Genomic DNA, 24,167 nt, shown 5'->3' with positions numbered 1-24,167 from the left:
TCTGCCCTGGCATGCTTTCAGCATGCAATTGTAAATCTTGCTGTTGCATGATTTAACTGTTTTGATATTACTGAGTTTGGTTAATTGCTTGTTTGTGCTGTATTTTATTACAGTTTTTTAACCTATTATAAGTAAATAACAATAAATTACCTTTGAGAAATATACACTTGAGATGTTTAATATTTTAGCTCCTGGTCAATTTGCAATAACTGGGAGTGGGAAACATTTGCCAAATAACAACTCTGATCCATGATTTTCAAACAAAATGAAATCAAAGGAACAAAATTTATGTCAGAAAGGGTGGATTCAATGAACAGTACTATATACAGTTTCATCCAAAGCCATGCCACATTTCTACAAGTATTGTGGCAATAAAGCTCCATGTGTAATAGCTTAGACTACAAATACTACCAGAAGCTATCAGCTTGGTCTGCTTCTCAGTTAAATAAAATAAATAAATAAGCTGCTTTTACAAGTTTAGATGAAGGTTCTATCTAAAAGCAATTAACCAAAATAGCTGGTTAGAATGTTGTAACAATCGAAGTACAGGCTACTGAGCTTCCCATTACTTATTCCCAAAATAGAAATGTATCTGACTAGCTGTAAAATGTTTCTAGCATTTCCCGCAAAACACTTATATAGTCATTCATATACTACTTTGATTTTTTCTTTACCAGACCTGATTTCTACATTTAAAAATTCTAAGGAATGAAGCAGGTCTAACCTAATTGGCTGTAGACATATTTAAGACCTAGAACAAAAAGTTATCTTAAGACAATTACGCTGTATTTTTCTGACCAAGTTATGGGACAATGTGCAAATGTGATTTTTCCTCTGCCATATGTTCATGGCTTTGTTGAAAATAATTTAAACTAAGAAGTAATATGCTGCATTCCAATAGGTTTGCCAAGATTGTACGGCATTCAGTTGCTCCAACAGCACAGAAGTTAAATATGATGAAATATTTCCATCTGTTCGTTATTCCCACTTGCAGAGGAGCACATGCTCATGACATGAGAGTAGTTCAATTAAAACAAAATACCCAGAAGAATGAACAACTAGGGAGTTGGTGCCTTGATGGAATGAACTAGTAGATGCTGAACATAATTTTCATTCTCAGAAATACCGAAGTGGTTTGGGCACCTCTTATTTTAAGATACAGACCCAAAAGTGTGCATAGTAGCTCCTAAACAGTTTATTGCTTTAACAGTTTTTCAAAACGCACCCTTCTGCATCACCCTTCCAATTATTCCTTTTCTTTTCCCAGTTGTTGAGCAATTTAGAAACAGGCCACCATTGTAAAATTCCAGCACATTTTAATTACATTTAAAATCCAAGTCTTCCTAATTACACTGCGCAACAATACCCAGTTAGCACTGAGGGAATGATTAAAAGTGAAACTGGAATGCAGCCAAATTAGAGAATCATTATGGATACATCTATTATTTCTTCTTTTACTTGGGCGTTTGAACAAATTAACTTTGTATCACAAAGAAGATTTAACATGGCAGAAACACATTTGCGCTTTTAATGAAGAGGTGCGTTTATATAGAGGAGAGCTCAGCACATGGAAATTTCATAGCTACTTTTCATTCAGGTCCAAGTTCCATGGAAAATGCCTTAAATATGCTAAAAAATTTAAAGTACTTCCATTCATTAAAACATTCAAAGAAAGGATAATGCAAAGGATATCCTACAGATACAGCTCTGAAACAGTTATTTTCTTTACTTGAAGTTGCAGAGAGCTTATTAGTTTCAACTATGGGAAATTAAAAATCTACTTAACTATCTAAAATTACTATACAGTGTACAACAACCAAATGAAGGTAGCCAGGCAGCAAAGGAGGTTGGGGAGAAGGCTGGGAGAAATGCATTGATGTAATGGCTCCCTGAACTTTTCTTTTGAAGCTAGTTTCAGTGGCAAGAAGAGCTGAAATTAATTAGCCCCCTCACCTTCCAAAGCTAGATTTGGGGTGTGTATCTTTGGGGCTGCATCTTTTTAGGGGGAAGGCATGGCCTCCACTAGAAAGTGGGCATTAATGCTGTGCTGTGGAACACTCTTCCAGCAGATTCACTAACACCCTCGATTCAGCAGACGCCCTTGCTTTTATTTCCAAGCATCTCTTAAAGACCTTTTTATGTAGTCAAGCCTATGCACCTGCTTAAATTTATGGATGAGCCAGTCATTTTAATCATTCTCAACTGTTTTTATGGTGTTTTGTTGTATGTGCTGCTTGTACAGTACCATGTTGTACTGTTTGAATTGGCAGTATATACTTTTATTAATATGAGGTGGGAGTTTGTGCACACAAGGATGAGTACAATGAGAAGGTGTAGTGTCCGACATCTCACCCCACCCATGCTGAAAACATCTTGCCCTACTCTACTTGATAGAACAATTTCCAAAAGCATTAAAGATGCTTGAAGCAGCATATTCCTGTGGCCTATCCCCAATTTTTATACCTATGAAGCATATATAGAATAATGAATCTGCTCAATTCCAGTAGGTGCATTAACACTATATCTGCACACTGCTGGGCAAACTCGGGACAAGATATAGATGTGTTCAAAGTTTGTGGTGCATTTGAAGAGGCCGAAAGCGATAAAGATTTTACTTCCACTTCACCTTCATTCCTAAATTTGTTTGTGTGGCTTCTTTTATGACTTCATTCTCTTTCTGTCATGTGGAGGTAATGACTTAAAAAGTTGTAAAGTGCTTCTGAAATATTAAGACAGCATTAACAGCAGTGAATATACCACTAAAGAAAAAGAAAAATGCAGCTTTGCTTTTAGCAGATGATGCTAATAGTCCAAAAGTCTAGGTCAAAATACTTATGTCACAAGATATAAAAAAGTCTGGCTATCAAGAAATCTTACAAAAATTAAGTTATTTCTAAAACTGCTGGTCTTATGAGTAACTGCTAAGGCTCTTAGGGCTGGCAGCTCCACCAAAAAACAAACAAAACAAAAAACTCACCACTTTTTGGCACCAATAATTATGTCATATAGTGTGTACATAGTGAAAAATATAAACATCAGATGGTATAGTCTGGAATTTTCTTTCTTGGGGCCCACTCCCTTTGGCAAAGATCAGAAAGGGGGAAATTGGGACCATTAATTACATCATAAGGAATATGGGGTACTGGTACCATTTGGCAGATATCACCTTACTTCACCTTAAATGCGGTCCGTCCTACAAGACCATTTAATATTGTCCTAACCATGGTGATTTTCATTGTACAGGTATTCAGACATGTAGAAAATATGAATTAAACTTTGCAGAAACTCTTACCTGTCTTCATCTTTGTTGGAGCTTGATAGATTTCTGCCAGAATCTTCAAATTCATCCCAGAAAGCACTATCGTCCACTTTGCTTTTTTCTTGAAGTGTTATATTTTGTTTCCTTAGTTCACTTTTTATTTTCTTTTGAGCTCCTCCATAGTCTCTTGGATCAAAAAACATACTAGAATTGCTTTTCTCTTTGCTGTGCTTCAGGACACATTCTGTGTTACAGTGCTGGACATCCACATTCTCACTCCACCTTCTACTGCTGGTCTTTTCTTCCTCTTCATTTGAAAAAGACTGCTTCCTATCCAACTGGCTCACAGGATTTTGTTTTCTAACTTTGGGTCTTACGACCAGTTCTGATGAATTCTCTTGGTCTGTCTTCACAGTACTCAGTTCATTACAAATTCCTATTTGTGTCCTAATTGTAGGATCAGCCGTATTTTTTTGCTGTTCCATATCAGAAGTAACACTAAGGTTATTTTTTACTAGACGCTCGTCATCTTCACTAGATGTTTTTACAAGTGTCTTATTTTGGTGAGCAGTATCCAATTCTAGGCTAGAATGTCTCTTGAAAGGCACTGGTCTTATGTCTTCAAAACTTTTGCTTGAAGCATTATGATTGAAATTAGACAGATGTGACCGCAGATCACTAAAGGAGTCCACTCCTTTCTCCAATTCAGAAAGCATACTATCCAGTGTCTCTTGAAATATTCCCGCTTCTTCTTTAGCTAATGAAAGATCATTTTGGTCATTCTCTTCCTCTCCATCACTGCTATCTGGCTCATACGAGTCAATGTTTACAAAAGCAATTCCATTCTGACCATTAAGGTTATTGTGCTCTCCACAAGTATCAGAATTCATATTGTTACTCCCAGTTTGTCCGTCTCCCCAACTGTAACATGCTGGAGAAAATGGAGAAGCATCTGTGTTGACTGCTTGGTTCAGTTCAGCTTGACCAACAGGATTTTCTGAAGCAACATTCGCTAACAATGGTACATCTGCCAAAGGAGAACGTACTTGGGCAAGTGGACTGGAACCTTTATATAAAAATGTAAAGAAAGCATATGTTGGAATGATAAGGCCAATCAAAGTTTTTTTAACAACACACATAATAAAAATGGCATTTGTTGATGATGCTCAACTGTGGCTGTTCTTCATTAGAATGTTAAAAAAGCGAGTGATAATATGTATAAGAGGCATTTTATGACGATTTCATGGATGTTCATTGCTAGAATTAAAATATATTTAGGTAATGCTGAGAAATCATGCTGTATTGTGTGTCAGAATGAGAAAGCCAGCAGTTCTGTGTTAACCATTTTTATAGCTGCTGATATGCCACATATTAAGAACTTAGGGGACAACACAGAATGCTTGACTAGGCTGCAGAATTACTATGTATTACTTCCGAGTCAACACACAGTATTAAATTACAGAAATTTTAAAGACTATTCCTGCACTAGAAACTGTATCAAACCTCCTAACATGGCTAGTTAAAGGAAATTCTTGTTCTACAACATCTTAAGAAGAGGAATGCAGTATTTCCTATCAATAGCTATTACTAAGATTAAACAAGTGTATATTTATTGTGTCTGTCAATGCCATTCCTTATGATACAATCCCCCAAGTCAAAGCCAAGTGCTTCATGGAACAATTTAATTAGGTTCTGGAATGTCCTTCCTCTGTCTCTCCATCAGTATTTCTGTGATTTTGATGAAAGAATCTGAAAACATGGAAGGGCACATATTTTGCTAGCTTTAATAGGATGTTGTTTCACTTTATGTTGCCAAAGTTATTATTTTATTTTCATTTAAATGGTTTTATTGTGATTTATATTTAATATGCTGTAAGCAGCAGCATGAACATTTGGCTAGGAGGTTAGATGTAAATGTGTTAACTGATGATTTGGCATCACCTACGATATTGGCAAAAAATACAGTACTGTAATTGATGGGTTTCAATATAGTAGGGTAGTTGATGAGCATCTGCCTTGCATGCAGATTGTTCTAGGTTCAATCCCCTGCATCTCCAGGTAGGGCTGGTAAAGACTCCCTGCCTGCAATCGTGAAGAGTCGCTGCCAGTCATCACTGAGAATACTAGCTAGATGGATCAATAGTCTCATTCAGTACCAGCCAGCTTCCCAGATTCCTATGGGTCTTACTTTGAGAAAATTGGATTTGAGTTATTCTTACATTTTTAGAACAGTTAAAATACTGCTAAGATTTGGGGGGGGGGGGAGAGGAGTTCTTCAAAACAGCAACAACCAACAACATTAAGGTAATGAAGCTAGAAGATGATTGTGCAGAAACTAACTGGATGCAACAAATAAAGCAAAGCTGGAGAGAGAAATGAACAGAAGGCCACTTACATACTACCCAACACTACACTACAAAGTATGGTATATAATTGCCTATATCCATGGACAATGAACACCTGAAACATGCCCATTTCTGTGCATTCTATTGTTTGCATACATAATAAAACTAAAATTCCAATAATGATTTATCTATGAACCACTGTCATACAAACCACTTTTAGTATTTCCCTCAATAGAGAATTATGCAAATTTGGGGCCGTGGCTAAGGTTTTGGCCGCAGTTCAATAATTTCCTATTGTTCTGATGAGCTTCAAATACACTTGTAGATGTAAGAAAAAAGTTGTATCAATATTGCCAATTTCACTATTGCCTAGCCTTCTGTTCAACTGACTTGTACCAACAGCTTGTTATTATTTAAAATGCTTTCCCTAAAGAAGAAAAATATTTTCAGGTTGTAATTATTTGACACGCACACAAATAATTTTCTTTTTGAACATCATCTAGTTCTAATCCTTCACATTCTCCATCGTGTTGGCTCGAATTTCTCTCTTGATTCGTCAGAGATGGTCTAAAATTGACATAGGCATGCCTTCTTCCGTATCTTCTGCCTGTAATAGTCTGATACCCTCCTGCTGGTTTTGGCCATGTGGGCTTTCCAGCTTCCTGACCCATTTCTGCAAGAGAAAGAGGGGAGGAGGGAAGCAATTCTAAACACATTAGAAAATATTTTTTAATAAAAAACTCATTTTTTAATCATGGTATAAACAAATGCTACATGCAAAACTACAGTTTAGGTCTCATGCTGCTGGCAATACAGGTATGTACTGTATGTCAATTGTCATGTTACTTTACTTTTCAAAATATTGCATAAAACCTAAAAATAGGACAGCGGCATAAGCACAAAAAACAAACTAGCATGCTTTTTTGTCTAACAGCTTCCAATTTAGAAAATAGCTGGCATGTTAGCCCAGCTGAATCGATGCACTTGACTCTCTTAAACTTTTAGCAGCATCCCCTATTAAATCACATTTCTCTAGCATTTTTTAACATTAGGAAATATCACACAAACAATCCAACCCATTGCACAACTGTTCCTTATATCTCCCTTTTACTTTTGTCTTCAGTTTCACAGCCTGTTTTATGCCGCTGCTTCTCTCACGGGGATTCAAACATTACCTCAGAGTTTCTCAAGTTGTTGGAAGAAACCTACAAATAGGTGCCAACATGTAAGGGACTATTCTAATTTCCAGAGCCTTTCTTTTCTGGGCTAACCACATACAGCTACTTCTGAATGGCCACCTTTAATACACAGGTTGCTTACTACATCCCTTGTTGTATTTTATGCTTAAATTCTATTTAAATATATAATCCTTCATATTATCATTAAATATGGGGGCATTCAGTTGCTGAGTACAATATGCTTGCATTTTTCTGTTGTAGAGGACAAAATTAGGGCTCAAAAGGCGATTCCAAATAATTGCCTCTATCCCTTCTCCTTACAGTCACAACTATGATCTAGTCTGCTCCACTTCTGGTTTATTACTACCTTATAGGCACTGAAACTAACAATCACTGCAATCCCTGATTTTTATATAAGAGAAGCAAAAGAGGATGAGTAAGGCAGGTGAGGGTTCCACAAAAAGAAATAATGGAACTAGGGCAAGCGGCATGCACAAACACTGCTTGTTCAACCTGATGGCAGGAGAGTGCAAAATTACAAGATGGATTACATGAACTCACATTATAATTGGGAAACTCACGTTATAATAGAAACAAATTAACGTCTGCTGCAGTGCTGGCAGGTTCTGATGTTCTGTCTGTTCTTTATTGAAGTTCAGATAGGAAGCAATGGCAGTCAAGCAGATTTTAAAGCGTGGATCACGCAAAGAATGGACACGCAAACTGCCTTGCGAAATCAGATCAAAGACCAAAGAGCCCAACATTGTGCATCCAACAGAGGCTGAACTGTTTCTGGAAGCTGATGGTGATAGCCATTCTATTTCTCTTTCAGTAACTGATACTCAGAGGTACACTGCCCCGGGCACAGAGATTTCAATAAGCTAATAGCTGCTGACATAGCTGTGCCTCATGAATTTGAGTCTTTAACTCATTTAAGCTAGTGGGCCTCTATATACTTTATACCAATGAACATCACAAGATAAAGATGTACTGAAGAAAATGAAAAGTCTATTCACTGTGCCTATGGTACATTTGCCTTGTATCTTAATATTTATAATTTGTTAAGCTCCAAAAATGCAATTAAGTGCTGTATAGTTTTGTTTATAAAAAGCTTAAAATAATGTCCTGCCTTAATGCTTATGGATCTTCTGCTACTTCTCTCAGTATGTCTGTATAAAATAATAGTTCTTTTCGTTTTTTATCTGCATTCACTAGACTATGCTGCAGTAAAGTTATCCCTTGCAATCTGTATCCATCTGTCGCCTTCTAAGATAAAGTAAAAATAACAGTAATAATTTTAGAATAGTTGCAAACAAGAATAACCAACATCAAGCAGGCAAGGAAGGAAACAGAGATACTACATGAACTACTTCCAAGTCATGCACCCTGATTGGAAGTAATTCTATTAATATAAATCTTTAATTAGAGTTGGAGAAACGAGATCTAATCATTTATTCAGATGAGCAATGGAAGTTTGCCTTCAAACTAGTATAAGAAACAACAGTCTGAAGTGGGTTTGTGAATTCTGGTTTGTAGGCAAACTTTCGTTGGCAATAATAATGGCTTTCCTGATTCAGATCCCGTGTGGCAAGCTGTAGTTACCTACAAAACACGATGCGGAGGAAAAAAATGTCACGATGAGAGGAAAGAGTGTGCAAGCCCACAAAGTAACTGTTTTTGACACTGAAACTCGTCTTTGTTTGTGGAAACTCATTTTTAAAAATGTCTAACAAATTAAAACTTCATTTTCTCTGCTCTTCCAGACCTATTCTAGTAGATATCTACTTCCAACAATTGTAATACCTACTGCAATTCAGCAGGGTCTTGTTAGAAAAGACTTCAATATGATCCATATTTTCCCAGTAGTTTTCTTCCCGCCATCTCCTCAGTCCATCAGATCTATCATTTTATTTGTCCATGAAACCTGTGTGATACCAATCACATGATTTTAATTGGTATCTTTTAAACAAAGGCCAAGTTTGTCTATAATAGTTATGTTCAGTACAAAAAAAGCTGTATGTAGTCTATCATTAGGTTTGCACATTTATTTCATTTACAGCTATAGATTTCCCAAGAGATCTAAAGAAGGTAATTCAAGAACATTATCTTACAAAAACACTTTTTCAAAGTCTGTTTTGATGTCCCTACAAGCAATCTTTTATATTTATAAAAGTATTAATTCTCATTAACTACATCACTTTTAAAGAATGCAGTAACTTCTGTTGCAAAAACAATTTTAGTTTGCAAGGTCCTTTTACAAGGCAGAGTATAACTTATAAATGCTAGAGAGAAACTTTATGGTGCCAATGAAACAAGCCTGTTTCAAAATGCTTCCTCTAATACATCTTCCTATTCTGTTTTGGATTATATGCAGTTCATCATCAAGGAATGACTCAAACAATTCAGGTATTCACATTATTATTCAAGCAATATTGAGCAATAAAATAGAATTAAAAACAAAACAGTAAAGCCCTAGTTTAGGTCATCAAAAACTACTGCTTGCTGGGCAGCAAGTATTTAAGAGGACAAAAACACGGCAGACACTTTGCTTTCCTAGAGATAACTTTTCAGGACATACAGATTGAAGCAGCTGTGATCTATAAAGATGTATTTGCCTATAACACAATAAAATCATGCAATCTAGCCAAAGCAGAACGAATTCCTTATTTTGATGGTCTGAGTTAGAATGGAGATTGTGCTGTCATCTAACCATCCTACATACATTATTTCCTGGTCAAAATGGTTGTGGAGTTCTCACTCTGAATAATTTGGCATATGTGCATCAAAGGCCAGGATAAGAGGTTCGGCATTTCCTATCTTTAACAATCTGGGATCTATCCAAAATGCTTAGCTGATAAATAGTAGGTCATATACTACATTTAATATATTTTCCTGGCTCAGAAATACATCCTCCAGGGAATGGAAATGAGATTGCTGTTATTACAGTTGGGCCACTGCCTTTTAAATTATCTTTGTCACTGCTTATAGCATAGTTTGCTAAGGAAATGGTCTTCTGTGTGGACAATCCGTCTATTCTACATGGAAATTGTTCTGACAAATTCAGGCTCTCTTTGCCTGAAAATTGAGGAACTGCTCATTTTCTTGCCAATGATACACCAGCTGCTTTGCATACAAAATTGCTTAAGATTCAGTTCCCTTGGAAGTTGCTAGTGTTAATGGAGTCAGCATTCCAGGTAGGGCCTGTTATGGCTTCAACTGGATAGAGGACTGCATGTTGAGATTCCTGCACTGCAGGGGGTTGAACTAGATGATCCTTGGGGGTCCCTTTCCAACTCTACAATTCTATGATTGGAAGCAATCACTGACACACTAGATGCAGAATTTCTAGTGAATGCTCAGCAGTCAGCAGACTCTGCACTTTGTTATTGCTTCATTCATGGAATGCAGTGTACAAGTTGCCCTCCTATCTGCAGTACTCTAGATTCACTAGACCAGTGTTTCTCAAACTGATGTGGTGGACCAGAAATTCTCCCCCCACCCAACTGGGCCAGCGCCCAAAGCATATATGGTCCCGAAAGCATCCCACCCAACCTAGGCTGTGGTAGAATTGCTGCGGACCAGCAGCCAATGACTTGTGGACCAGCACCAGTGGACCACCAGTTTTGAGTAGCAAGGCTCTAAACTAGCTGTTGTTGATTTCCATCTTCTTCTTCTGTAAAAAAAATACTGTAATAACCGTCCTTCCATTTTGGGCACATCTAGATGCAAGCATTTTTAACCACTATCTATTTGGCATTCATAGCAGATATCACAAAGAGATAGCACTTGTGATCTTGGTTGCTTTATCTGCCTTGAAATGGGCAAAGAAAATCACACCCAAGTGATCCTCTTGGATCTTTCAATGGCTTTCAATATTGCTGATCATGACATGTTGGTGACATTGCTTCAGATGCATTCTGGGCAAGGAGATTCTGGAACAGGAGAAAGGGTAGCTAATCAGCTTTCCAATACATCTAAGAGGCTACTGACAGAGATCATAGGAAGGCACGGGGCTTGATGCCATCCTATGCTGATGGTACACTGTGCTCATACTTTCCTTATGGCTAAGGTCTTTAGTACTGGTATTCATGTGGTACCTCTGTTCATAATAAGAGACTGAATGCAGCAGAGCCACTAAAGAATGACACAAAGAATTCTGGTCAACTTCTTAGTCAACCATTTTAACAGCCAGTTGAGATGTGAGGGGTTTTGGAGATGAGTATCTGTAGCAACCCCCAACCTTCAGTCAATGACACTGAATCCCAACACAGTGCACAGCAGAGCACCATGTCAAGAGTTACTTTGCCTTCTGTGCCAGCAGCCTTTTCAAAGCCCATTATCCCTATGGAGGATATACTATGGAGGATATACTATATATGAATGCCACTAGCAACAGATTTGTGGACCTTTAGTGAAGCCAAATTCAAACAAAACTGAAATAACAGGCCACCAGGACTTGTGATCTAAGGCAGACAGAATATCATTAACATGCTTTTGGCCACAAACATTTAAGCCTTTGGGTGCTCAGATATTCATTACTGCTGAACCCCTTTGGTGGTGCATGTAAACTAACTGTAGAATCAGTGTATTCAACTATCAAAGAAAATCCATCAGACTGAAAGAGATTATCTGTTCCTGCAGTTTCCTATTCCAATGGGAGTCTGCAGTAGAGATTCTGACAACACAAAATATCAGCTGCCCTATGATGCTTTAGGGGATTATCCCTGCAATGAAAGTGCTTTTCTCTGAGGTATCTGTCATACAATCCTTCTCTAATGCCAAGTGGAAAACACTGTGATGAAAATATTTCCCACAAATCTCAAGTCCAGGGCCCCTTCCAACCCTTAACAGAAGTCTTTCTACAAGGTTCTCTGTTTCTCAGAGCGTATTGAGCAGGAATGCAGTTGAGCCGGTATAACTTGTTCTTCATCTGTTACGAAGACAGGTAGTCTGTGGTCCACTGGATACTGGAACACAGACCAATATTTAATGAACATTTGGAGTCTCATGATCAGTAATGTGGGTTTTCTGGAAAATTTTGAATCAGAAAACCTATCAGAAAGTTTGGAAAGGACTCCTCTTTGAATCTGGAGAGTAGCTGCCAAATAGCATAGATAGCATTGAGCTAGATGGACCAAAGGTCTGCCTTCCTAGAAGCAAACTATGTTCCTATTAGGAAAAGGATTGTAGGTTTGTTTGTTTTTTAGGTGTTTTTTAAAGTAGATCTCAGAAGACTGGAACAGCCCATTTTTGCTTTACAGTGGTACCTCGCAAGACGAATGCCTCGCAAGACGAAAGGGTTTTTCACTTTTTGCATTGGTTCACAAGACGATTTTCCCTATGGGCTTGCTTCGCAAGACAAAAACGTCTTGCGAGTTTGCTTCCTTTTTCTTAAAGCCGTTAATACCCAGCGAATCTGCGCTCCGGAAGACGAAAAAATCGCAAGACGGCACAACTCGCGGAAAGAATTAATTTCGTCTTGCGAGGCACCACTGTATTAAACCGATAACCATTTAGTAATATTTTCTTTTTCCATTTTTTCCTCCGAGCTTGTCTCCTTCTCTTTTTTTAAAATAGGCAGTTAAGTCCTTCTTCATCCACTGCTTCAATCCTCAATTAACCATATCCTTGACTTCCTCTAGTTCTGCACCACTGCTGAGACAGTTACTGCTTGTGGCAGCCATTTTCCTCCTTCCTACCCTTCCTCTGACACACCATTCCTTCTAGAGGTAGTCCTCTAGGAAAACTGCAGAATGTTGGAAATGGCAGACTCAATGGTTCTATCACTCTCAAAGCACTGGCAGCAGCCAAAACCGTTTTTTCCTATCAGTGGCTACTGACTTTTGGGGGGGTCATACGCAGATCTGGCAGTCTTCATTCATGCCTTAGCATACACTACTGCACTACATATCCTAGGCCACTGATCAAAGCTTCAGCTAGTGCAAATGTTAGACGGTCTTATGTTCCTATTGGCCCCCGCATACTGTATTACACAAGTACTACATAGGTGGCACTACTGACCCCGAGCACAATGGAAGGTGCTAATATTTATCCACAGAACCTTACACTGAGTGATCTTAGTCTGACCAAGAATGTCCTCAATATAATGTTGCATGCCATGTTCAGGCATCAATAATATAGAAGTATTCTCAGTGGTAACTATGGAATTCTTTCCCTATAATTTGCCAAATTCCAAGCAGCTTTCAAAAATATTGCAAGATCTTTCTGAGTTGGTCTGTAGGTTAATGGCATTTGGGAAGGTGTAGCAGAAGATGTGGAGACTATTATTGAACAAGTCACCATGAACTGCAAGTTTTTAAAAAAATAATAAAACACAGAATAGTACATGAACATATTTTTTATTAGAGCAATTTCACCCCCACGTCAGTTTCCCCTTATTCTTCTGAAATCATCTACCTCAGCTTCTCCACCACTATCTCTATAACTTATTTGCAGAAATAACAGAATAAGTTATCCATGCACAGCAGCCCAAAATTTATGATTATGATTGGCTTAGAAAGTCTCACAACAAACTTGTGATTCAGTTCCTATTTTACTTCATTTTAAACTAATTAAACATGCAGAATAAATACGGAGCTACTTCATAATTCACAGTTGCCAGGTGAAAAGTGAAATGCTGCAGAAAGCGTACACTTTACAAATACTCCAACAATTTTTGGACTAGTGGCACTACTGAGATATTCAGATTCCAGGAGTTTGGGATTTAGAACTACAACACTTCAACTTTTTATGTAATATTAAAGAAATCATCTTCAAACAGACAATAAACATTTTAAATTCATGCCAGCGGCACTTTGCAGCTAAATAAAAAATAGTGTTGTGCGCAGTGATATAACTTAAGTAATTATCTCTAAAGTGTACACTTGATGTATCACAGTTTAGGATTACAACAAAAATGATAGGAACAGAAGCACCCAAAGTATATTCAAAGGTCTTACATGGTTAGTTTTCTTATCCTTACAATACAACATGTTTTATTGATTTAGGTTGTCTTGTAAAGCCTGGAACAAGCAACATGTTCCACATCTCTAAGCCAGGCTGCTCTCCCTTGTCTCCTCTCCTATGGAAATTATTCCATTTCCACTTTTGTTAATGCCTCAGTTAAATTTAATCAGGGTATGCAAACATGCATACCTGGAGGCAAACTTTGATTTGACACTAACCACACAATGTGTTAACATGGGTGCAGATATATTATCTCCAAAAAGGGTAGGAGGAAATTAAACCAGGGGTTTCTAAATATGGTGGCTAACCTGTGACCCTCCAGATGTTGCTCCTATACATCCTTAACCATGCTATCCCTTAACCACGCACGTTAGCTATCCCTGCTCTAAACTGTGATCCTGATTTTACATCTGCATCAGGCCTTGGTTATAAACAAATTATCAAGGCCAGCACAAGTGAGTCGTAGCTTTCAAAGAATACTCATGAAAGCCAAATGCACTAGCTCTGTAAGAACCTTGAGTTCACACATGGCCTCCACTTGAATTCTCCTTTAACTGTTACAATGGAGGCACAAGTCACTTACACATCTGTTTTTCAGCAGTTCATACAATGCAAAAAGAGATAAATTTGAAGCTAGGATTAAAGATTTCCAGGTCATGCTTTGTGCCCATCTCCAATAGATTAAAGTAGCTTGTCAGCTCAGATATGGATATCATCTTCCAAAAACACCCAAGTCAGAAAAGAATAGGATTCAATGTTTATTACAACTGCATTAAGTGTGACACGGAGTAGTATGTTCACAATTTTCACATGACGAACCAGATCAAAATTTCTTAATTGGAAAGTCTTACCAAGAACATTTTTTGAACTTATATTTTCTGAAATCAATTAATCTTACTACCAATCAACTGGATTGCAATCTTCTACCATTGGAGCATCCTAAGATGGGCAGCATCTACTAAATCAGGCATAGGGAACGTGCACTCCATAGTCCAAATGTGACCCGAAAAACCTCTCTATCCAGCCTTCAGGATTCTTCCTCCTCCCCCATCCATGCCTCTAACCAACCCTGCTCTATGCATTTGTCAAGTGACCCCTTGAAGGCTGCCCATCAGACAATGCTTTGGGACCACACTGATGATGAAAAGGAGTCAATTTTTTTTTTTATAAATGAAAATGCAGACCTTAAAATTAAAGTTTCTCCGCCTGTGCATTACCAAATCAAACAGTTAAGAAATTAAATGTACACTGGATAATTTAAGAGTTAAAAGCACTGCATTTAGAAGTTTTCCTGCTCCTTTTTATATAGTTTTTTTTGTTTGTGTTAAATCAACATGTAACATCTTGAAAAGTAGGTTTAAGCTTGCATCCCCCCTTTTTATTTAACAGAGGAAAGGGGCATAAAACTAATTATCTGAGTTAGAAATATAAAGATCTAAATAGCTTCAGTGTCTCTTTCAGTGATACATCTTTTTTCCATGCATTTTATAAGAGAAAAAAGCTTTTCTCTTTGAAACATACTGGATTATGTAGCCTGGTGAGAAGAAAGAGGACAAAGTGTCTGCCCTTTGAGCAGGGGCTGAACTGAACAGGCTTTTGAGCCTTTCCAAACTTGATTCTGTGAGCAACCAATCATAAGTTTTAACCCTTTCTTCAGGAAGCATACCGAGGCCCAATATACCACAATAGCTTTTATGTTAGGACTACTTTTTCAAATGTGATGCCTTTATTTCCAGCTTGATCAATACTGCAAAAACAAATAAAAAGGTGGGTTTATTTGCTTAAATCCTGTATGTTTTAATAAAAAGATAATTTGAAATTGGAGTAATTCTATGTGCACCCAACTGTCCAAGTTCCTTGGAAGTAGGAAAGAATACAAAACAGATAAATAATGTTTAGCATGCAAACACAGTATGGTAACTACAGGCAGACAGACTGAAGGAGGAAACAACATGGGAATGAAAGAATGAAATCTCAAAGGTGTACTAAATGCTCCCTACATGTATTTTGAGTTGTAGGGCTCTTCTGGGGGACCCAGAAGACCAAACAAAATGCAAAACAAATGTATATACAACTTCTTTAGGAGCAATTGAACCAGTCGTATCAACCATCAGCTAAAACAATATTACATGCTATCCGCTCAAGCATGCTATTTTACTGACCACCACCCCCCTCAGCATTCTGTTGCTTTTAATAGTTTTTGCTTGTTTATGGCCAGCTCACTTCTGGTGTTGGAAAACTGCTTAAAGCAGCAAAGTGCATTAGGAGCAGATGAGGTTGCTCCCCTACTCCTTTTTATATAATCAGTATATGCTTGCAAACTCCCCCCCCCCACACGATTTATATAGGGCAGAGGCATAAAGACCATTCCATCTTGTTTGCTTCTCCGTTGCCTCCAAATTAGAATCCTATGTAAAAATGCATTGGCCCTCTTAGGTAGTACTTCTGGAGACAACTCTGGGGGGGGGGCTCTCTCTTTTGTTTTTACATAAGCCCCAGGTGTGGAAGTGAGAGCTGGACCATAAAGAAGGCTGATCCCTGAAGAATTGATGCTTTTGAATTATGGTGCTGGAGGAGATTCTTGAGAGTCCCATGGACTGCAAGAAGATCAAACCTCTCCACTCTTAAGGAAATCAGCCTTGAATGCTCACTGGAAGGACAGATCCTGAAGCTGAGGCTCCAGTACTTTGGCCACCTCATGAGAAGAGAAGACTCCCTGGAAAAGACCCTGATGTTGGGAGAGATGGAGTGCACAAGGAGAATGGGATGACAGAGGACGAGATGGTTGGACAGTGTTCTCGAAGCTACCAGCATGAGTTTGACCAAACTGCGGGAAGCAGTGGAAGACAGGAGTGCCTGGCGTGATCTGGTCCATGGGGTCACGAAGAGTCGGACACGACTAAACAGCAACAAGCCCCAGGTGTGCATGCAATACCAAAACACGTGCAGAAGATGGCAAATTAAAAACCCGCATTTTATATCTCCGGGCCTCCGATGGAGAGCCGAAGAATTCATCCGATTCCCAGCTCAAATCTCGGTGCGAGTCGTCTCTCTCTCTCTGCCCCATTCCCAAATCAAACCCACGTGGGGAGGAGGAACGTAGGCGGGGAAAGAAGCTTTGCATCACACGCCCGTGGCAAAAATCACACGGGCCGAAACAAATGCAGGCCTGTCAAAAAGGGAGCCAACCCTCAGCCCCCTCGCTGCACCACTCTTGCGCGACCTACGCGCCTGCGCCCATTACGCGCCCCCCCCCGCGCTAAGAAGCATGCTCACATTTCACTGTATACGTCCCCATTCGCTATGTATATACACACAAAACACGTAACTCTGCGCATCACAAAGCTTCCCCCCCCCCCCAAGAATTGGGCACCGCGCAACCAGCGAAGCCCCGTCCGGAGCCCTGTGAGGCCCACTCCCACCCCACAGAGTACCCAGCTACGGCGGTTCCCCCTGGAGAGCACCGTCCCCTCAGCTGACGGGGAGAACCAAACCCCGGGCGGAGAGAGGAGAGGGAGGGGGAGGGGCGGCCGGCTCGGCCTCCTTCCCCTCCCCCACCCCAGGCCTCCGCTCTGAGGAGAACCGCGAGGGGGCGGGGAACCAGCCAGGCTCCCGCCCGCCCGCCTGCCTCTTCCTCCCGCCAAGGCCCGCAGTGGCGCGCCCCGGAGCCCACCCGGCCGCCGGCCCTCAAGAATCCGGACGCGAGAACTCACCGCCTCCCCTTAAGCCAAAGGGCGACATGGCGGCGGCGGCGGCGGCGGCGGCAGTCGAGACGCACCACCTCGGGACGGAAAGCCGGCCCGGCCAATCCCGCCCGGCAAGCCTCGCCCGCGCCGGCCAATCCCGCCTCCCACCTCTCGGGAGGAAGCCAATCGGTGAGGGGAAATGAAGGAGGAGGTTTGGGGAAGGGCCCGCCCACCGCTCTCCCTCGTTCCCTCTGAGGGCCGGAGTTTTGCGGGCGTCTGTCAGGAGCTCCCTCGCGCGCGTTTCGGCCGAGGAGGTTCCCAGGCAGGGAGCTGTAGTAATAATCCCGCCTGGAGCCCGCAGTAAAGTTGTCCTTGCGGAGCTATGAGGGTATATAAGCTCCTGGCAGCGGGGCTTTTCTTAAGCAGCACACAAGTAACACGCAATGCATATCCCTACCCTTGAGTTCCCACAATTGCTGGGAAACTCGAAATCAGCCACTGATTTGGTCAGGAAAGTACCTTGCTAATGTATGTGGGCTGATTTTATTGCAGATGTTCGAGGGATAATAATTCACATACACATAAAGTTATCAGCTGTCCATCCTGAGCCCTAGGTGAAACAAATGCAAGTCACAGAAGAAGAGTGGCCCTGCTAACATAAAATGGGCATTTTCTCTCTTCAGATTAGAAGTAACAGCCTGATCCTATCCCCTGTCAAGCAATCCGATACACCAGACAAGCCTAGCGATGCACAAAGTGCTAGATTGGCCCGTGCAACAAGGCTATCGAAAGGACAGAGGCACTACCGGACTCCCTAATAACAGCAATAATGATAATAATGATTTTATTATTTGTACCCCACCCATCTGACTGGGTTGCAACAGGCACTCTGGACAGCTTCCAACATATATACCAAACATTACTGGGCAGAGTAATGGGCTGGATGGGGTACATATACCCCAAGCATTGTCGATACATGCTTAGAATGTGCCTTGAAATATATTATTATTATATTTAACCTATCAATTAATTTAATCTATTATTAATTAATTAATTTGCATACCACCCAAAGATCTCACAGCATAAAATTACGAGAAATTATCCAGTTGGTACATCAGCCAGGACCATTCTTTGATGCGATAGTTTGGACAAAGGTATCCATGCTCTGGGGTCCCCATATGTAAGACTATTGCAAGGCATTGTGCACGAGGCTGCCTTCGAAACGTATCTAGAAGTGGCAGTTGATCTAAAAAGAGGTCTTCAAAATCTTAAATTGGGACCGGATGCTTTCATCTTATTGTTATTGATTTATCGGTGCTAGAATTTAACTTAAGGTTTAGGGGTGTCAAAGCTAATTTACCTGGAGTTAATAGCCAGACTCAGGTGTATTTACACTGTCTGATAACCCCAGTTAATCCTTTAATTAGCACAGGTGAAGGCTAATTAAGTCAGACCCTGTGTGCTGGACAGTGTGCCAGTCATCCTTAATCCTGTGAAATTAACATGGGTTCAAAGGTAATGGAGTCAACCTAATTTCCTTCAAGGTGAGAGCCTGGGGGTATTAGCACAACAAAGCATCAATCACCAGGTGTGAGGAAGCAGGTGAGTGGGGCCTCCCTTTGTGTTACAGAAGGCCAGGGCTTAGGTTAGCAAGGTTAGAGCAGGTAAGAAATGTGATCCTTGGAGGAAGGCGGCCAAGGGAGGGATGCTGCTGCCTTTGGGATGGGATGTTTGGAACTCCCTCCACAGCAAGCACAGTTTGTATACATGTGTAAATAAACCATATATCATAAAGATACCACAGACTCCACTGTGCCTCATTGGTCCAAAAGGAAACACAAACCCTGGGTTTAGAGCACCTGAGACCCTCGCTGCTGTGGTGATTAGGGTGGTGTGCAACAATATAATCCATTGGATCCATTTCCAAGGCAAGTTCAAAGTGCTGGTTTTAATTGCTAAAGGTCCTTAGTATCTTTGGACTATTGGATGCGGGTGGCGCTGTGGTCTAAACCACTGAGCCTCTTGGGCTTGCCGATCAGAAGGTCGGCGGTTCAAATTCCTGCGACGGGGGGAGTTCCCATTGCTCGGTCCCAGCTCCTGCCAACCTAGCAGTTCGAAAGCACGCCAAAAAGTGCATTAGATAAACAGGTACCACTCCGGTGGGAGGGTAAACAGCATTTCTGTGGGCTGCTCTGGTGTCGGTGTTCTGTTGCGCCAGAAGCAGCTTAGTCATGCTGGCCACATGACCCGGAAAAACTGTCTGCAGACAAACGCTGGCTCCCTCGGCCTACAAAGCCTGATGAGCGCTGCAATCCCAGAGTCATCTGCGACTGGACTTAACTGTTAGGGGTCCTTTACCTATTTATATCTTTGGACTAGGTTACCCAAGAAGTTAATTTCTTCCCAAGGCACATTCTCATTCCTCGCATTTTCTTTATGGCCATTTTGGCTCCAGGTAAATTTCTCTCTACCTGCCCACCCCATCTCTTTAAATAATGTGTGATCTTAATATCAGGACTCTCAATGTCTCACCTGTGTGTTATTGTATATTTATGTTCCTAAACTAATTTTTGTCTCTTCCCTTGCAGGTAAATAAAATACTATGCTGCAGTTAATTTTATACGGTGGATTGATTGATTGATTTTATTTTATGTCTTTGTGTAAGTTTTGCAGCTAGGGCAAGAGACCAGACTTTGGACCACAATCCCTGCAATAAGAACTGCATGGAAATCTTCCAATGATGCGCTTTCTCTACTCTTAAGTAGCAGCAGCTTTCTGACAGAGGTCTTTCATATCTCTACAATGGTACCTCGGGTTACATACGCTTCAGGTTACATATGCTTCAGGTTACAGACCCCGCTAACCCAGAAATAGTACCTTGGGTTAAGAGCTTTGCTTCAGGATGAGAACAGAAATTGTGCTCCGGCGGCACAGCAGAAGTGGGAGGCCCCACTAGCTAAAGGGGTGCTTCAGGTTAAGAACAGTTTCAGGTTAAGAACGGACCTCCAGAACGAATTAAGTACTTAACCTGAGGTACCACTGTATTTGCCTTTCCCCCCTACATATGCCTGGAATTGTATCTCAGATATTTCGCATGCCATACTATCTTCCTACCACCTTTGCATGCATAGCTCTAGTGACTTTTAACACTTGCATAACTGGCAGAATAAAAAAATATTTACACAGGACAGTATTCAGATACTGTAGAATACCCCGGTCTGGCTGTTGTCTGGAAACCAGAATTAGGGAATATCTCACTTCCATTCATCTGCTGCAGTTGTACTGGCTGCTTATCAGCTTAAGGTCCCAAGTCAAATTGCCGCTTACCTGTAAAGCCATATGGAGGCTGGGCTTGGCATACCTGAGCCTCTGCCTGATCATTGTGTGAGAGAGAAAGGAGGTGTGGTTTAAGGCTGCAATCCAAAGCACACTTACTTCTGAATAAACATGCTCTCTTAAGCACGTACAAGTCACCCATCCTCTTCAGCAATTGTGACATCACTGGCTATTGCTTAATGTTGTTATTGTATCATTGCTAAGGGACCTGTCTGTGAGCAATAGTGTGATTGGTAGACTAACTGTGCAGTTACTATGGGCTTTGTGAGAATGGTTGTTACTGTACTGGTTGTGCTTGTGATGTTTTCAGTGTGTGGTTCTTACTGAGCACAAGATTCCAGCTAAGTAAAAGCTCAGCAATAGCCATCTTACCTAGACCATAGAACTGAGCGACAGACACAGTGTGCTTAGCAACTTAGTTCCAAAACTAATATAGGACCAGATTCTCCAAGTGCCCCTATTTTCCAGGGACGTCCCAAATTTACAGAATCCATCCTTGTTTCTGATTTGATCCTAGAATATCCACTTTTCCTTAGGACATCCTTATTTTCATCAGAGAAATGTTGGAGGTTGTGGTAGGACGTCCCTATTTTATCAGAGAAATGTTGGAGGGTATGGAGTTATCTGACCCCTGAGACATCTGAAGGGAAGTTTTTAAAAAATGTTTAATGTTTTTATATATGTTGGAAGTCACCCGGAGTGACAACCCAGTCAGATAGGTGGGTTATAAATAGTAAATTTTATTATTATTATTATTATTATTATTATTATTATTATTATTATTATTTAGGACGTCCCTATTTTCATCAGAGAAATGTTGGAGGGTATGTAGGAATAGAGTCTGGGGTATGAATTTGTGACTAGGGTGGCCACTTATGCATTGCCAAAAAAATAAAAGGGCACATTCAAGCAGAGGATCGTCCCCTGTAAAGTAGGGCACATGGTCCCCCTACTCTTGACACATTAGCAGTGATGGCCAAACTTGGCCCTCCAGCTGTTTTGGGACTACAACTCCCATCATCCTTTCTTAACAGGACCAGTGGTCAGGGATGATGGGAATTATAGTCCCAAAACAGCTGGAGGGCCAAGTTTGGCCATCACTGCATTAGAGTAAGAACTTTTGGTGGCTGTGGACAGGATTCCTGCACTTCAGGGAGTGGGAGTACACAACCCTTGGATTCCCTTCCAGCTCTATAGTTCTATGATTCTATGAAACTCCAAAGGCTTTATCAGGCTGGACAATTGTGGGGAGATAGATGGGGAAAGGATAGGCCAGTGGGAGCTCACTTGCAGGGAAGCAGCAAGAGGAAATGGAATGAACTGAACATGGATGGGGAATTGGCATAAAGAGACCAGGCCTACAGGTAAAAGGAATATCAGTGACCCAGGGATTCTGTGCCAAGAAGACTGGGAAATAATCATATTGGGGATAGCTAAGATTCATTGAATCATAGCCTGTTCATTTATTTAAGGTACTTATAACCCATCTTTCTATGAAAAAATAATCAAGGTGGCTAGCAATGCAAACAGACAGCAACACAATAAGCTAAAACTCTTTTAACTAACAAAAATAGCATCTGCATTTGCTCTTTTTAAAAAACAAAACAAAAAACCACCATCATTCTATTTTAGCTTGTAAACCACCTAGAGAATTTTTGGTGTGAAAATAGATATATGCCGTTTCATACCAAAAAATAAAATAAAAATCCCTCCGCACTGAGAAGTGGATTTCAGGGAAATATTCCAGCCTACTTTTACCTGTAATATGCTTGCCTCTATATCTTCTTTTTGATGGGAAGTGTTTGGTTCAGCCATGGGAGTTCCCACCTGTGGTTTGAAGTGTACAATTTTGACACAGGTTTGCCATTTCAAACAAGAACTAGGCCCTTGCAGACAGTGCTGCATTTAGCTATGTCTGTCACAGGGCCCTTTTTCACCTGCCTTTTTTTTTTCTCCAAGGAACAATATATTAGCACAATAAAGTATTGTAAGCAATACCTTTTAAAAGGTAGTCACAGAGGAGATGGCAAATTTGCAGAAAATATCATATATAGTTTCATCCTTTCTGTCAGAATTCACGTAAACAACTTTCAAGCTAATATTGCTTATATAATAAACAAATAAAAGAAAATGTGATACAACCCTATAGAGTGCCTCTTTGTATTTTCCTCGCTGAAATGTTTCCTTGTAGCACAGCATCCATTTCTCATGGCAGTACATTATTTCTTCCCCCTCTCGTAGCGTTTAAGATGCTTTAGGTTTAGGACATGATTCTATGCTTCTGGTATGCCAGCTAGGGAGATAAAGACTTTTCAGAAGTCCCCTATACAGGTGTATTGTATTGTATACAGTGGTACCTTGGTTTTCAAACAGAAAACCAAAGCACGGGCACAACCCCCTCTCAGGGGTTGACCAAACCATTGAGTCCCTGGATTCCTTTAATGAAATACCCTTCACATGGGGATGGCAAGAGCGTTCTCCCATCCCTATCACCTGAACCAGAGCCTATCCGCAACCTTACAAGTTGTGACGATTTGCTACGTGCCAGGCGAAACCCAAATGGCAACAGCCAATCTGCCAAGTGAGAAAACTCCTGCCGTGCCCCTGTACCAACGACAGACGACACACGACGGCATAGCAAGGTCAAGCGCACAAGCCCTAAAAATAGGGAGAGGTGGGCGGGTGTTCCAAATGCACGCGCCGAAAGAGGAAGCTCTGGGTTACATGCATGGGTATAAATAGGTCCCTTGATCCCTTTGGACTCTGCCCCATTGGCCCGATTAAATCCAGCATTGATGGACCTCCAATCGGGTGTTGTGGCTGATCAATCAAACCCACCCACAACACAGGGTGTTGGTTTCCAGGTCTCACCGCAATATGTGCCCTCTTTAAGGGAGGACCCAATTTTTCTTATCTTTTTTGGAACCTCCTCAACAGCATATGGGGAAAAACTATGCCAAAAGGGGCAGCGGACTAAATCTGGCCTAGTCAGAATGCACCCCCCCCCCCCGACAAATTGAGAGTGTTGAATTTTTTTACAAGATGATTATGCATGCACTTATAGCTCTTGGCAATTTATTGAGTGAAATTGACTTGCCTGGTCACCAAGAGAAAGCTTCTGCTTATTCTGATGTTTGAGTAAAAACGTATTGTTAGTGTTATTATTAGAGCCATAGTGGCAAAGCAGTGAATATAATAGATTTCATTCTCAGGCAAGTAACTTATATTGATTTCTCAAGGCTTTTTCACAGATATGCTGTCAAATGAAGACTCTACAAAATAAAAAGAGACCAGCAGCACGACAGAAATGAAGACAGATTTGCATTAAGGACATGTCAAGATATACAGAAACACATCCAGGTGCATGTTGTTCTATTGAAAGAGCCTACTCCCAAAA

General features: G+C 40.6%; 1 protein-coding gene across 8 annotated transcripts in view; it reads right to left on the bottom strand.

The window, feature by feature from the left end:
• The window catches only part of PJA2 (praja ring finger ubiquitin ligase 2), a 41,630-nt gene extending 20,640 nt beyond the window's left edge, over positions 1-20,990 (bottom strand). The window contains exons 1-4 of one of the 8 annotated variants that reach the window (XM_081930563.1): positions 20,870-20,990; positions 8,590-8,706; positions 6,077-6,277; positions 3,293-4,325 (exon numbers count right to left, since the gene is read on the bottom strand). In XM_081930563.1, coding sequence (XP_081786689.1) covers positions 3,293-4,325; positions 6,077-6,277; positions 8,590-8,635 — 1,280 coding nt within the window. In that variant the 5' untranslated portion in view covers positions 8,636-8,706; positions 20,870-20,990. Of the gene's footprint in view, positions 1-3,292; positions 4,326-6,076; positions 6,278-7,363; positions 7,426-8,589; positions 8,707-17,461; positions 17,578-20,761 lie in introns of those variants that run through there. The other 7 variants (XM_081930561.1, XM_081930562.1, XM_081930565.1 and 4 more) reach the window with 7 other exon arrangements.
• Between the last annotated feature and the right edge of the window lie 3,177 nt (positions 20,991-24,167).

Source organism: Podarcis melisellensis (genome assembly GCF_964234715.1).
Source record: "Podarcis melisellensis genome assembly, chromosome: 11".
In the NCBI taxonomy this organism is placed as follows: domain Eukaryota; kingdom Metazoa; phylum Chordata; class Lepidosauria; order Squamata; family Lacertidae; genus Podarcis; species Podarcis melisellensis.
This window is presented reverse-complemented; position numbering and strand designations above follow the sequence as displayed.